The sequence below is a fragment of the Falco biarmicus genome, chromosome 3 (assembly GCF_023638135.1).
Source record: "Falco biarmicus isolate bFalBia1 chromosome 3, bFalBia1.pri, whole genome shotgun sequence".
NCBI lineage: Eukaryota > Metazoa > Chordata > Aves > Falconiformes > Falconidae > Falco > Falco biarmicus.
This window is the reverse complement of record NC_079290.1, coordinates 52,954,403-52,969,870: the sequence shown is the minus strand read 5'-3', so window position 1 is coordinate 52,969,870 and position 15,468 is coordinate 52,954,403. Positions and strand designations below refer to the sequence as shown.

At 42.6% G+C, this 15,468-nt stretch overlaps 1 protein-coding gene and 1 long non-coding RNA gene across 2 annotated transcripts in view; one reads left to right on the top strand and one right to left on the bottom strand.

The window, feature by feature from the left end:
- The window catches only part of B4GALT6 (beta-1,4-galactosyltransferase 6), a 37,223-nt gene extending 27,888 nt beyond the window's left edge, over window positions 1-9,335 (bottom strand). The window contains exon 1 of the mRNA XM_056330899.1: window positions 9,083-9,335. Within this exon, the coding sequence (XP_056186874.1) occupies window positions 9,083-9,197 (115 nt within the window). The 5' untranslated portion in view covers window positions 9,198-9,335. The remainder of the gene's footprint in view (window positions 1-9,082) is intronic.
- Window positions 9,192-11,870, top strand: LOC130145690 (uncharacterized). Its single transcript, XR_008820644.1, has 2 exons — window positions 9,192-9,307; window positions 10,706-11,870. It is a non-coding gene; the product is annotated as an uncharacterized LOC130145690 (long non-coding RNA).
- Window positions 11,871-15,468: the final 3,598 nt, after the last annotated feature.

The following is a 15,468-nucleotide window of genomic DNA, read 5'->3' as shown; positions in this document are numbered from 1 at the left end:
AGATAAGAGTTACTTCACAGAGAATCCAGGGATGCTGCAAAATTCAAATCCAATAAATGTATCTTTACAGAAAACAGGTGCCCCCAAAACTCATCTGCTAGTTAACACCTGTTTTCACAGGACTTTTGAAAAGCACATTCAACACAATGCATAAAAATTGATATGGATTCAACTAGGTTAACAAAATTCTCCACTAGTAATTGTAAATGGGGAATCATCTCATGGGGACGTTTCTGGAACAAGTCCCACGTGGATCTCTTCTCGTCTCAAGGTTATATGATATTATTCTCAGCAATACTAGAGTTATAAATACACTACTGGCAGAGTTCATGTGTGGCAAATTAACACAAAAGTGTTAAAGATTAAATTCTACAAACTACTCTGAACATACAATAAGTAGAGCTCAACTGAAGATTGCTTCCAAAACATTACAGTTGTGATTCTAGGAGCTAGGAATATTTTTCACAACTACAGGATAGGGACTTTAGTTTGTTAAACAGTCATTAAACAATTTTGCAGTGAAGAACAATAACCCAAAGTAATGTAAAACTGCTGTAAACTGGATCCTAATCACAGACTGAAATACATAGCAAACATCAACAAATCCTATAGTAAGTGTTCAACTTCCAGTTTTGTTTGTTTGGTTTTTACACATTTACTGTTAGCCAGAAGTGGTTTTAAAGCACACAAAACAATCAGAGAAAAAAGCAGCAAAAAACCTGTATGCCTTCAAACATTTTTACTTGATTTGCTGTTGAATATTTAACACCAGTTTTTCACTATTTTTAATTTAACAATAAACCCCAACTTATTTCATAGGGATGGCGAGACTGCATTTGAGTCTGTACAGGTATACCTCCTTGTAAGCAAAATATATTAGAAAGATACAGATCACTTCAATCTGCTGAAAATAACAGCAACTACCCATGTTTTCGGAGCCCAGTAAGGATCATTCATATGATGCAGATGTATGAATCTCTAAGAGCTACAACAGACAGGCTTCAAAATTGTTTTTATTGGTGGTGTTTTTTCAATACTCCAGATAATCTCTGTATACTCACTGCCACAAAGGACACGTCAAATGGATGAGTCCTCTGACTGCAAGTCTGAGAAATGGAATACATGTCAGTTCACTATTTATTGGAGCCAGTAAAAGAGGAAATCTCATTGATCAGTCTCCATTTATAGATGAAGAAAAAAAATTAAATCAAAATTTCTTTCTATCCTGGTTTCAGCTGGGATACAGTAAATTTTCTTCTTAGTAGTTAGTACAGTGATGTGTTTTGGACTGGTGTGAGAACAATGCTGATAACACACTGATGGTTTTAGTTGTTGCAGGGTAATGTTTATGCTAAATCAAGGACTTCTTGATTTCTTGGGCCCTGCCAGTGAGAGGGCTGGAGAGGCAGAGGAAACTGGGAGGGGACACAGCCAGGACAGGTGACTCAAGCTAGCCAAAGACGTATTCCATACCATGGGACATCATGGTGAGCATATAAACTGGAAGAAGAAGAAGGAAGAGGGGGACCATCTGGCATTATGGCATTTGTCTTCCTGAGTAACCGTTGCATGTGCTAGAGCTCTGCTTGGAGCCCGGCTTTCCTGGAGACAGCTAAACACCTGCCTGCCAATGGATGCAGTGAATTAATTCCTTGCTTTGCTTTGCTTGCATGCACAGCTTTTGCTTTACCTATTAAATTGTTCTTATCTCAACCCTTGAGTTTTACATTCCTTTCTGATTCTCCTCCCCATCCCTCTGGGCGAGCGGAAGCAAGCAGCTGTGTGGTGCTCGGGTTTAAACCACACCACTTTCTCTAGCAGTATTTTTAAGCATGATAAATGATACGAAGTTTAATATAACTTCTAACAGATTTGATACTATTCTATCCTCCAATCTCAAGCTATTAGCTGATTATATAGCAAGGCAAAAATAATTTCTGAGAGCATATCCTACAGAAATTTAAAAATCAGCATCGCTGTAACCACCAACACTACAACTTAAATATTTGGGTTTTTCCTTCGCTTGAGTCAGATTCAAACAGGTAAATATTTTTCCTTTAATTTCTACTATAGCAAAATTTCAACTCCAATTTTAAAACACATAGTTAAATTTAAATAACACATTTTTTCAATGAAGACTGTTCTAGGCAGGTCACCTTTGGACATCAACATTTAAATGGTGATATTTTAAGCCTAAGCCTTGCCAATTCTTCCGTAACTTTGTTTTAATGAGTTCAGTTACTGAGAAAAGTAGAAAACTAGTATCTGTAAACTGAATATTCCAAGTATCATCATAAATTAAATTAAAAAAGAATACAGGCACAATGAAATGAAGGTAAAGAAGGACAACTGCAAATTTAAGAAAGTGAACTCACCATTGGGGATACCTTGCAAAAAAACATTTTTTACTTGAAAGTCCCAAAACCAACCTCTGCACTGTATTCAGAAGAATCTAGCACTGGATCTCACAAGATGCACAATTATTGCATGATACTCTCCATAATATCATTACATAATTTGAACACAAAAGATTACCCAAAACAGACTAAGCTGTACAAAAGCAAGCAGAGACAGTTACTTATAGAAACAGTCTTATTAATGCAAAGGCAGTAGATAAGCTATCTTTTACAACAGACAGATGTAGAAATGGTTAAAGCTTTGGCCGTATCAGTAAAGCACAATAGCTCAAATAAATATTTCCAGGGCATACAATTTCTCCTCCTCAATGGACAAGAAGAACACATCCAAATAATTGTCTGGCTTAAGTGAAAACTCATTTCCCATGAGGTCTCATAATTTGTCCTTCTGAAGTCAGCTGCACACCACAAGTGCTTGCATTATTTTTTTTCCGCTTTTCTGACTGAAAGTAACACCACAAGATGAACACTCCATGAATTCTTATGCAGGCAAGTTCCTTGACTAATAACTAGGTATACCTAAGGGCTTTAGAAAAACTATCAGATACACATGCAAAACAACTGATTCAGAAAGAAATATGCATGTTTAGTCAAAGCTTATCTCTTGGTAAAAATGAATGACTGAACTGCAATAACTTATTCAGCATCAGGTGCTAGGAATGACTGTGCTGGGCCAACATAATGGAAAAATCTTTGCAGAATAAGTCAGAAAACTTACCCATGAAACTGCCCGCGTTCATAATGATCTGAACCCTTTAGTCAGAATGCCAAGGAACTTTTGATCACTGGAAATCAGTGATCAAGCAGAAAAATGTGCAGAGGGGTATAAGACTTACACAAGAAAAAAAAAGGGAAGACCCTATTACTAAAGTCTCTCTGTTAAAGGGTTTGGTTATAATTTACGGAACTGAAGGGAAAAACTGCAATGCCAACAAGAAAGACCACTGCAGCTTATGAAAGTACTCCTGACTCCAAATTAAGCCTTTAACAACAGGTGCACCTTAATAAAGGAATATAGCTGAAAATAGCTCCCGAACACCAACCAGGTTTGTAGTACAAACATTCCCTGCAGGAATTATGAAACAAAGTGACAGACAAGTTTCATTCACTCAAGAAACTCACAAGAAACCCATGAGAACAATCCCCTAGAAAGGAGTAAAAGGTGGCGCTAGCAGCAAAAAAAGCCCCGTGAACATCTTCCACATCCTGCAAAACCCATCAAAACCCATCAGCCTTTTATCAGATATTTCCACACAGCATTAGAGGAGGAGAGTAACAAAGGATTTGTTTTGTTTTAAACAGGCTAGCTGTATTATTTCTATTTCAGTGCAGCCCTTGAGCTGCATTAAACTTATTGCCTTGAAGACACAGGCTCTATCACAAAACCCTTAGACAAAGTATTACCATCCGTGTATCATTGTGGCAAACAATCAACCGTATGTTGCCCCGTATTAGCAACGGCATAACCAGCAGATTAACAGAAGCAACTATTTTCTATTCAGCAACTTGTGAAACCGTATTTGGGGTACTGTGTCCAGTTTGGGAATGCCAGTAAGCAATAGAGATTAACATACCACAGCAAGCCCAGATGAAAGCTTCCAAGATGGAGCATATGATATATGAGTAGAAACTGAAATAAACAAGTTTTTTCAGTCTTAGGTAGAAATGGCTAAGGGAGGGATGATTTTTTTTTTTTGCTGTCTTCAGCTATGTAGAAGTGTATAGAGATGATGAAATTGAATGCTTGGAGGTACACAGGGAAAAGACACAAGGCAATGAACACAAGGTGCAAGATGGGAAATTATGATTACATGTTACAATTTTCTCACAGTTGTCAAACACTGGAACAGGTTTCCTAGAGAAACTGCAGAATCTCCATCCCCAAGTTACCCAAAACTCAACTGGACATGGCCCTGAGCAATCTGATCTAGTAGGATCTGCTTTCAGCAGGGGGTTGGATCAGATGACTTCCAGAGGTTCCTGCCAATCTAAATTATTCTGTGATCAAATAGTAAGTCTTTAGAAATGCCAGAACTTCCACAGATGCCAGGAACAAAGGATATTAGCACAAAGGCTGTGCCCGTATCCATGGGCTCAGCACCTGGAAGCACTGGCAACCATTTATCTTGCTGACAGCATTTTCAGCTCTTTCCTCCATTTCTGCACACATTCAAAAAGGAGTGATATCACCCTTTCCTATTAGGAAAATTATTTCCTAATAACAGAATAGTAAACAAGTTGGTATCAAATTGTGAGTAAAACCAATGGAGACACTTCCAAATTCCAGCTAGCCTGTGCAGCTGCCCTTTGATTACAACTGCCAGAAAAGTAGTAAAGTTTTAATAAGAGAAGCAGAAGACCAGAAGAGAGAAAACAAACAGTAGCTGTTTTTAACTCTTCGACACCACTCCAACATTCAGTATTTCTAGTTACTGATGTCAAAGACGGACTGCATCTTCCCTGATGGCTGCACTGTTCCATAACTAGTTTTTATGAGAACTACAAAGGGCATCATGTCCAAGCTGGCCTAGTTAGGCTGCAATTTACTACAATATTTAGAGCTCTTCTACCCAATCCGGTAAAGGTTCTCTGCTAGAATTAGACAGAAAGAAATAACCCAGAGATGAGTAAGAGATCACTTTCTGAGATCAGTTATGCTGTCCAATGTGATTTCAGTTGTGAAGCTGATAGAAAATGGGAAAAGCAAAGAAAAAAAAAAATCTCTGGCAATACTCAGATCAGCTTGACAGTGAAATAAGACCAGCAAATCTTCTCCCAGTCACCACTCCCTTACTACTTTGTCTTATTTTCCTCACCTTTGGATTCTTTCCATGACATAAACTTGAACCTAATTATGTGTTCTGAATAGTTCTCGGCACCAGACATCAACTATTTGAGTCCTGTTTATTAGTACTGTTACCTACCACACGAGAAAAAGAACATATTGCTGCCAAAGATTCCTGCTCTCAGCTAGCTTCTTCAGTCTCTTAACTACAATATATATGGGTATTTGTAACTTCCAGTGAAGTTACAAGCCATCTTCACTGACCAATTAAAAACCAGCAAGTTCAGTTTGTATCTTTTCATTTCATGTAACAGAGAAGGAACACCAGGTAAAGTACTGTCAGAAAAGTGGCCTTTCTGGAGAAGTAGCACCCCGTTATCTGCTTCCATTAAACACATGAGAAATGTTTTCTATCATTTTACTTTGCCATCCTATTCCTCTAGGCTTTGCTTCAAAACATCCACTAAATTAACCGGGCAAAATGAAAACCAGAAAAATAGTTGTCTTCTATAATCACTAATTAGAAACTAATCTGCTTCCATGTTTGAGCTCCTCTGACTATCAAAAGACCACCTGGGTGCTGAGGCAGGGTCGCAGTCATCTCTACCTCATCCCATCTTCTATTCTTACAGAAGAGAGGAAAACAGGCACGTGAACCACCCCAACATGTTGTATGAATTCTTATATAAATATAATATATATAAATATATAAACCCTGTATTTTTAAATTATGTGATTATACATTGTAAGTCTCAAAACAGAACAGCGCCTGAAAACCTGAAATTTAAATGCTTTTCCTCTCCTCGTATTCTGAAATACATGGCATGGCATAAGTTTCTATTTCCCAAAGAACTTACATTCTGCGAGACCTCAAAAAAAAAGGGAAAGAAATCAGTGATGCACAAGTAATTATTGTGCAAATAAAAACATTTAAATATTTGACAGAAATTATTAAAGACCTTAAAATAAGTAATTAAGATTCTTCCCTCTAAACAAAACTGTCAGTATTCCAAATCAACCTGAACTGCATTTGTCATAAAACCTGCAATTTCACTACAAACTGCAGTAATTCTACTTTCTAATTAGTGTGAAGGACAGAAGGAATGTGATAATGACCTCTTTGAGAATTTCCCCAGTACTCATGGTTTACTTGTGCAGACATCTCCTCCCTTTGATAAGCCAAGCTTGCTAGGAGGGAATCCCACTCTATTAGCCCATAAGAATTCAAATTTTCACTCAGCTTTGTCATCTCAGGAAGCAATTCTGCTATATAACACACTTATTTTTCCCCTTCCACTTTTCAGTACACTGCTGCTCCATAAAACATTTGGGAATCCAACTTCTCCCTCTCTTTTCAGTTCCTCTGACCATCAGGAAGAGAAACCAGGCAGCAAGCAGCTCCAGTTCCCTACAACACAATTAGAACTCTCCTCCTCTCTGCCACTGTGACTTGTAGCTTTTTTAGGAAGAAAGTGTTCTTATGACCCAAAGTATCTTCACTAAAATGTATCCATACACATAAATTATGACAGATCCCAACTACGAACAGGTAAGGTGGCTAAACCTCCATAAGCAGCCTTAAGCCTTCCTTCTCTCCACACACAGCTTTGACTTAGATGCAACTATTTCATCACACTCAGGGGAAAGGAGCAAGCACACTGAATTCTATCACAGCATGCAAACGGCATGAGCATACAGCATAGTATTATTAGATGAATCATCTGCCTATAAACTTGGGGGGTAGGGTGTCACTGAGTTTTTTGAAAATCTTCTATTCTTATAACTTACATTTTCCTCAAGAATACTGCCAGGATGCCTGTTGGTTTTAAAATAATATTTGACCTTTGTTCTCTCCATTCTACACAGCAACGTTTCCAGAAGCAAATTCCTGGGAACTCACCACATCTGCAAGATGACAGGCTGAGATTATCAGTGTAAAACTCTCCTACTGTACTTTACCATTTTCTATATTCCCTCCCCCAGTAAGACCAGCATAGCATGGCAGCATGTCAAACTGGATCCAAGAAGTGCCACAGACAACAAGTAACTTCAATATCGTAAGGTTTTGGTTTGTTTAAACTGGATGAGTTCACAACACAGCTGCATACAGAATTAGGGCAGCACACTACTGATCAGTAGGCCAGAAAGAGCCGTAATCTCACCCACTGAAGACACTAAACCACAGCTTGCAAGGGCTAACTGCAGTAGACATCTGAGATGGCAAGAGAAATCAGTTTCAGTATGCTTTTTTCCTTAAGGTTGATCAGACCTAATAACCCATTCCAAGAATACTTTTGGTGTATACTGTTGATTTTGTTTCACTCCTGGTACAAAGGAAACTGAACAGACACGTAAACCCCAAGACCTGAGCAGCAAGATGAGGTCGGGAAAGAAAAAACACTGGAGGCTCTGGTTCTGAACAAGATACTGCATAAGCCTTGTTTAGTAAGAAAAGACACCCATCGAAGAAGAAACATTTAAATAATGAAGTAAAACTCCAGCTGCATACACTATGCAAGATGTTAATAGTTTCACTTATAAAGATGTGGAAACTGCACTTTGCTTTCTAAATCATACACCAACTGCTTACAATTAAAGTCTGCTCTTGATACTGCACTCGTGTCTCGTAGAATATGTCTAAATGGACCCTAGCAGCATCATTCTCACAAGACTAAATTACATCCCTTTCAGTGGGGAAACACTGACAGACAAGAAACTCAAGAACTCCAATCCAAATCCATGATATATACCCTAATATTTTTTTTATATTTATTTGAACTGTAGTAGTAATTGACAGGCATGCCAATATTGTATGACGTGCTGTAAGTGTGGGAGAAGTAATTGTACCTTGAAAGGATTTTACAAGCTAAATGGAAGATTGTGAACAAGAGGAAGCCAAACAGCATAAAGACACCAGTCAACAGGAAACAATTCCTGCAAATTCAGTGGTCAAATCAATGTGGGCATTTTGTAGTGATGACTGCAGAGAGGAGCTTCAAGCACTGAGGACAAAGAGCAAGACAGTTTTACAGGTATTTAGGTAGCACCTGATAAGCAATAAGTGCAGGAGAAAGTGTCAATGTTCCCTGGAAAAGAGGGAAAGCATTGCCTAGCCAACAGACACCTAACACAGTGAAACACCCTACAGGATATGCAACCAGCTCCGAAAGGATCATCCAGTGAGAAAAAACCTGACGGTCTTCCCAGAAACAGCAGAAAAGCCAACTAAGGAAAACAGGGGTGGTTTTTTTTTCTGTCCGACACAAACTTGCACAGTTATTTTACGTGGCTTTTCTTAAAGAAACTGTTTGTCTGCCCTCTGAAGTGGTTCTTTCAGGAGCATAAGTGAACAAACTATAAAACTTCTTCAGATAGATCCCACTGACATAAGTAAACAACAAATTTCAAATTACTTCTCAATTTCTGTTCACACGTGCTTTATTATTAACACAGTTACTAACGATTTAAAAGACGAATGCATTCAAGTAACTCCAACAGGCGGTTCCGCAGTCGTTCCCTGGTCTCTACCATGAATTTGTAACACGACGAAACGGTGAGCTGCTTTTTTGCCTCACTTTTCCGGCCTGGGAGGCAAGAACACCATTTACCTACCTCGGGATGGCAGCTGAATCTTCTAGAGCATTTGAAATCAACAGAACAAAGATGCGAGATTAACACGGGCTACCGCCGCCGCCCCGACCCTCCCTCGGCGGGGGGCTCGGCGTTTCGGCACCCGAGCCGCCCCTCGCCCGCCGCCGCTCGCGCCCCCCCCGCCGCCGTGCCCGGCGCCAGAGGCCGCCCCGCAGCGCCCGCCGCCCCCCGCCCGCGGCACCCCCCCCGCCCGCACCCCCCGCCGCCGAGGGGGCGGCTCCCAACTCACCGATCCCGGGGGCCACATAGATGAAGTAGAGGCAGGAGGAGGAGAAGGAGAAGAAGAAGATGAAGGCGAGCATGGAGCGATTGGAGACCCGCAACACCTTCCGGAGCAGTGGCATCCTCCCTCCGCGCCGGCGGCCGGCCGCCCCGCTCAATCCCGGCGAGCCGCGGCGGCGCTTCCCAGCGGGAAGACGCGGCCCGCTCCTCCCATGGATCGGGCAGCGAGAAGGTGACGAGGGGTCTCCGCTCGTCGTCCCTCCCTCCCTCCCTCCCTCCCTCCCGCCGCCTTCCCGGGAGCGGGCGGGCCGGCGGGGGCCGGCAGGGGCAGCGCCGCGGCTGGAGGAGGAGGGAGGGCGGCGGCGCGCTGCGGCCGGCCCGGCTGCCCCCCTGGCGGGCGGGCGAGCGGAGGGGGCCTGCCCTGCTTCGCGCTGCGCCTCCGGGCGGGCTGAAGCGCCGCCGCGGCTCGCAGGTGGCGGCCGGAGCGGGGAGGGGCCCCTAGCGCCGCCGCGGGGCTCGGGGGCCGCTCCCGACGCTGCTCATGCCGCCGGGCGCCGCGGCCGCCCGCTCTCCCACCTGCTGCCCCCTCACCAGCGGCGGCGGCGGCGGCAGCATCCCCGCCACCGGCGGGCAGTCACCTCCGCGCCCGGCCCGGCCCCGCCGCTCCCACCTCCTCCCGCACCGGCGGGGAGCGCGCTGCAGCCGCGCGACGCGGCCCGGCCCCGCCCCGCCCAGACCCGGCTACTGCGGCGGTTGGAGCGTGCGCGAGCCCCGGCGCGGCGGCGGACTGCAGAACTGCGGCGGGCACGCGCCCGTCCCGCGCTCCGGCGGAGGGGGCCGGGGGGGCCGGAGGTGCCGCCGCTACACTGCGGCGGCGGCGCGCGTGCTGCCCTGCGCCCCCGGCCAATGGGAGCCCGGGGAGAAGCGAGCCCGCCCCCCGCGATTGGCTGGCGCGTGGACGGGCGTTTGTATCACCGGGGCGGGGGGAGGGGCGCGAGGCGGCCAGGCCCGGCGTGGCGGGGGTCCGGCGGGTGCCCGCGGGCCGGCGGTGCGGGCGGGAAGAGCCGTTGGGCAGAAGGGGGGCGCCCCGCGCCGCGCCGCGCCGTGCCTGCTCCCCTTCCCGCTCCCCAGGCGCCCCCGTTGTGCCCGGCCGCCCGGCGGGGGTGCCATTCCCGCGCCCCGCCGCCTCGGCCTCTGGCGGGACGCGGCGGGGAGGGCCGCCGGACCCCTCGGGGCCTCGGCCCGCGGCGGCGGTGCTGCCCTGCCCGCCGCTTCCCCTCGCGGCCGGTGCTGCCCCTCGGCCGAGTGCGGCCGCAGGCGGGTCGCGTGGCACTTGAGCTGCGTCTAGTGCAGAGCAGTTGGGGATGGGGGTCGCCGCAGGGCAGATGAGTAAAGCGTTTCCTGAAGGTTTGGCCACACTTGCGCGTTCACATGTGCTGAGTTCGGATGTGATAGCCTACGCGCTGCGTTAGCAGTCTGCCCTCAAGCCCGTTGCACGAAAAAGGCGTTTTAAAAGTCGGTAACATAAGCTTCACATCAAGTAGCTATTTCTTGCTTTAGCAACTAACCGCGGCTACCACAAGTTGCTAGGCGATGGGGTCGAGTCGGTAATCTCTCCATTCCTCTGCAGCACGCTGTCACTGACGGGAAGAGGTGTGCCAAGGGCTTGGCGGCGGGCCAGGATGTGCTTGAGTGCACCTGAGATGGCAGCGGAGTCCAGTTGTGTAAGAATCCAGAGCTGTGCTGTTAACGTGCCTGGACTTTATTCAGAGAATGAAGAGAACAGAGATGCAGAATTGCTTCCCCCCTCTTCCCCAAAATACAATTTCGTCTCAGACGTTATACGTGCACTATGATTTTTATGCAATGGGCATTAGTGACAACTACATTTTGTTTCAGCAATGACTGAGACAAGTTGGTTTTGTTCACCCAGCACAGCTTATGGGCAAGTAGAGTTTATCCTTTAGGCTGAGGGGATGACCTGATCGCTTCTTTCACTTCAGTCACAGGCAAAGAGCTTCCAAACACCCTGCACGTTTCCATATCAATATTTTTTTAACATAAATTTAAAAGCCTAAAGTCAGTTGACATGTAAATGTTGGAGCTAGAAATACAGAATTACAGGTTAATCAGTGAAGTAGTGATGCAAGTAAGTGATAATAATAACAAACCTGCCTGTTTACTTAAAAGACCTTTTTACTTAAACAGTCAAAAAGCGGTAGGTTACTTTGTCCTCCAGTCTTACGAGATGTTGAACAGGAACATTTCTATGTACAGTAGAATACAGTACGCACAGTAACAATCTATAGCCACATCACGGAATTTCCTTATTGTCACTGCTTCAGAGCATAGACATACGAATTTCCCAGTAAGGGTTTCCATGGGAGAGAGAAATTCTGCTTCCTTCAGCTCTGAAACACAGATTTGTCAGTAATATTTTGATGGATGTTATTGCGATGGGTAAAAGATAGATAGACTGAGCAATGCATTTTGTCACAAAATTGTTTCTGAATTGCCAGCAGCGGCTATGTAACTTGATATATGACATTTACTTTATTGAGCAGAGTGTAAAACTAGCTATAAAAATACAACATTGAATTACTATATACATAGATGGCTCAAATTTGAAGCTTCATCTGACTAATACAGAGGGTCCTATAGACATAAACTTGGGATATGAAGAAAAACTGTATCTTTATGTCTTGCTACTATCTCACGTTAAATTAAAATTTGTGTGATGCAATGCTGTTACTAGTTTATTTTTATGTATTAAAGCTATTGATTTGCTCTAAAAACTGAGTGTTAATTGACATGTGCTTCTCTGGTATTCCATTTTTATTTGTGTTTTTGATGTTGTCTTGGAAGTTTTGTTTCTATGCTGCAAACATAGAGAAGGGCAGTAGAAGACCAATGCAGTGACAACTTGCAGAACCATGTTGGAGACAAGAGTGAGATCCATGGTACATGAAATCTTAAGACGGGCCCTAACTTTTTTTGGGGGGAAACATTAAATGGTGCCATACACATCACTGTCTCTGCATAAATAAAAGCAAGTGCCATGTCTTCAGCTCAACAGTATTAATTTTGTTTTAACTGCTTAGACTGTTAGCTGCACTTTTGTAAGACTTTAAATGCTACTGTGACGAGCCTGAGAAAACCTGTGGAATAATAAATTAAATATATAGAGACATTTGTGGAAGAATATAAAAATGGAATTTCAGAAGATAGAGGTGTCATGTTTAAATAAATCTTCAGCAGCAAGACACTGCAGGAGCAGCAGCATGCCTCACACACAGTTGTGGTAGATGACTAGGCCCAGGTATCTGCTCTGAAAAGAATACTTGAAATGTCCTCCGTCTTCTTTAAATATTACTTTCTACAGTAAAAATGTTACCACACAATAAGTGGATCACTCTTTGAATGTCACAATATTGCAATGTACTTAATATTGTCAGAAAAGGAAATTCCATCAAATATGCATTGTGCTCTGCTCTATTTCATCCTGCAATGGAATTTATGCAGAGAAGTTCTTAAACACTTGTAGCTTACTCTGGAAGAAGGTCATAGTTCAAAAAAGCTCCCTTCTCATTCCTGTTTTCATTCTAACCATCCAAAAGTGAATTTTGTATGGATCAACAAGCAAAAAATCAGACAAAATCTCACCAGAGCAACAACTGCAAAACTCATGAATGTCTCCAAAGCTACAATAATAAACACAATCTGTCAGTCCTTCCAAAAGGGTGTATATTTCATCAAGTCCAGCAAATGCTGCCATAGGAAGTACATGCATGAAACTAAACTAACATGCTTCTCATGTTGCATGGGCACAGTTGTGCGTGGCGACGTTCTCTTAACAAAATCAGGGCACTGCTCTGTTGGAGAAAAGTAACAGCACTTTTTTGGTTACAGGAAAAGAGAGAGGTTTGATGCTTTTTCATCTGCTTCACTTCTGGAATCCATTTGAGAGTGATACCCTAAACCATTGTGGCTTTATAATTGTGGATATAGGGTGCTGTGAGACAATGGGCAGGAAGGAATGCCAGAAGACCTTGAGGAAAGCAAAAGTATCTCAAACTACTGTAATCACCAAGTGTAGAACCTGAGCCCGACAAAAGCGTCACTGAAGCTGTGTCACAGGTTCCACTATCTAAGGAAGTAGAAAGTGGTGTTCTGCTTAAATCATTTGTTGGACCTGGGGGTAAAACAATACACGTATGAATGTGCTGCCCGTATAATGTCCAGTTTTACAGTCTGCAATACTAATTTAAAATCTTACATTTTGTTCTCCAGGTCATTTACTGCTGCATGTTTATGTTATTTCTTATTGCTCATACCCAGTCTTTGAATCAGATATAGTAAACTATTGTTTAACTAGCTGGTTTTTCTCTTCTATGTAACGATCTATCTTGAGTGTGTCTTTTCTGCAATTAATAATCCTCTACTACACATTGCCAGGTTTTACTTGGATGCCTCCATATTCGATATTGTTCAGGCAGAAAGATTGTGTGATTCCATCACAACTTTTCATGTCATTTATCTTTTTAAAACACTTTTTATCAGCAATGATGTACTAAAGTACCACATAGATCTTGCAGCTTTTGTATTGTTTCCTTTGTTTCAGCAAGTTTAATCATTAACACCAGTATCATTGTGCCTTTCTTCCAATCTATCTGCCTTTAAATTCCAGTACAGTCATGTTTGTTTGCTTTCTGGTTGCTGGCTGTTGCTTTGTCTTCACTTCCAGCTAAGCCAGCCCAAATGCCTTATTTAGGCTGTAGTTAATAGCCCAGCAAGCAGAATGATGCTTGCACACTCTTTTTGCAAGAACTCTTTCCTACTCACACCACCTATACCCCAAACAAGGCTGGTGAGCTGCAGCCAAGACACAAACCTCCATTAGTTCCAAGCAACCCCCTGAGCCACAGGCAAAAGTACATGGTCAGCTTTTTCCTCACTACAGGGAATTCCATGAAATCTTCACTGTGGCTTGCTTTCCTAAATCTTTGCCCATCAGTGCATTAGTTTTCTTCCTTGCCTTTTCTGTTTTCCTAAATAACAGTAAATAAAAATGGATAAATGAGCATAACGTGACTTCATTACTAATCGTAGCAGTTACTTTGTTGGTTTTTCATTTACTTTGATCCAGCAGCTTGATTTTTATTGATAATGCTTTGTTATACAGGGCAGTAGCATTTCAAGATCCCGTACAATAATTCATATGTAATCCTTCTTGCAAGGTCAACAAGGAGTTAAAATTATTTAAGTTAAAAAGCACAAAGCAAGAAGCACAAGAACAGGCCAGACAATTCCAAGAAAATGCACAGTCTGTGTAAGATTTTTAAGGATTAAATTTTTTAAAGATTAATTATGATTAAAGTTTAAATCAAGTTGTGTCAGGGTGATCTAGATTGTAATTTAGCAAGTAAAGTTAGTGTCCTTCAATGTGGCACACAAACACATAAAACTCACACCAATAAGTGCTGAGAACTAGAGTAATGTACTTAAGTTTTAGGTCATGAGACCTAACCTCTTTACATCAGTTCTAATCCTATAATTAAATCAGATGTCAAAGTGGAAGTATATTAAGAATGTTTTGGATTTTTCTGGTAGTACAACTTTGGACTTAAAACTTATTTTTAATAACTTTATAACTTTTAATAACTTTGAGTTCTACATTCAGAAGTAAGTTTGTAAGTGTGTTGTAGTTGCTACTACAGTAGAGTATTATCCAACAAGAAGGGTTGTGAATCTATTTTCATTCACAGATAGAATGAAAAAAATGAAACGTTAGGCAAGGCCTTGTATTCTTTGCTTCCAGCATTCCTCCCATGTTTCCCAGGCTGTGATATTTTGCAAAATCATGCCCTTTTGTCTTTCATTAAGTTAATAGGTAACAACTAGATTCACGTTTCACTCATAATTAACTTCTCTAGCTGATACTGCTGGTTTTGGTTTGAAGTAGATCCAGATGTCGTTTCTTATAAAAAGCCTTGGTTACTACTTTAGGGAAGATTACCTCCAGGGAAAGAAAGGCAGTTTTTTTAACTCTCTTCATGAATCTATAGATCACAAGCAGTGTCCGTTCTAGAGCTAATCTATGCAACATATTGAAGAGGGAGGGAGGCAAGTTGTTAGTTTTCATGAAGACACTCACCCTAGGATCTCATATTGTTTTAACACTGCAGATAACCCAAAGTAAAGTAATTTCTCTCAGTAACAGTTAAAAAATCTGGAGGGTTTTTTTGGAGGGAAAGGTTGCTTTTGATATTTTAATGTTAAATGTTAGAAACTACTTCCATTAAATGAATTTACTAACTGTTATATATCCATCTACCAATAACTATAAAAGATGCAAAACTCCTCAGAAGCTGTAACACTTTCATAAAGTCAAGA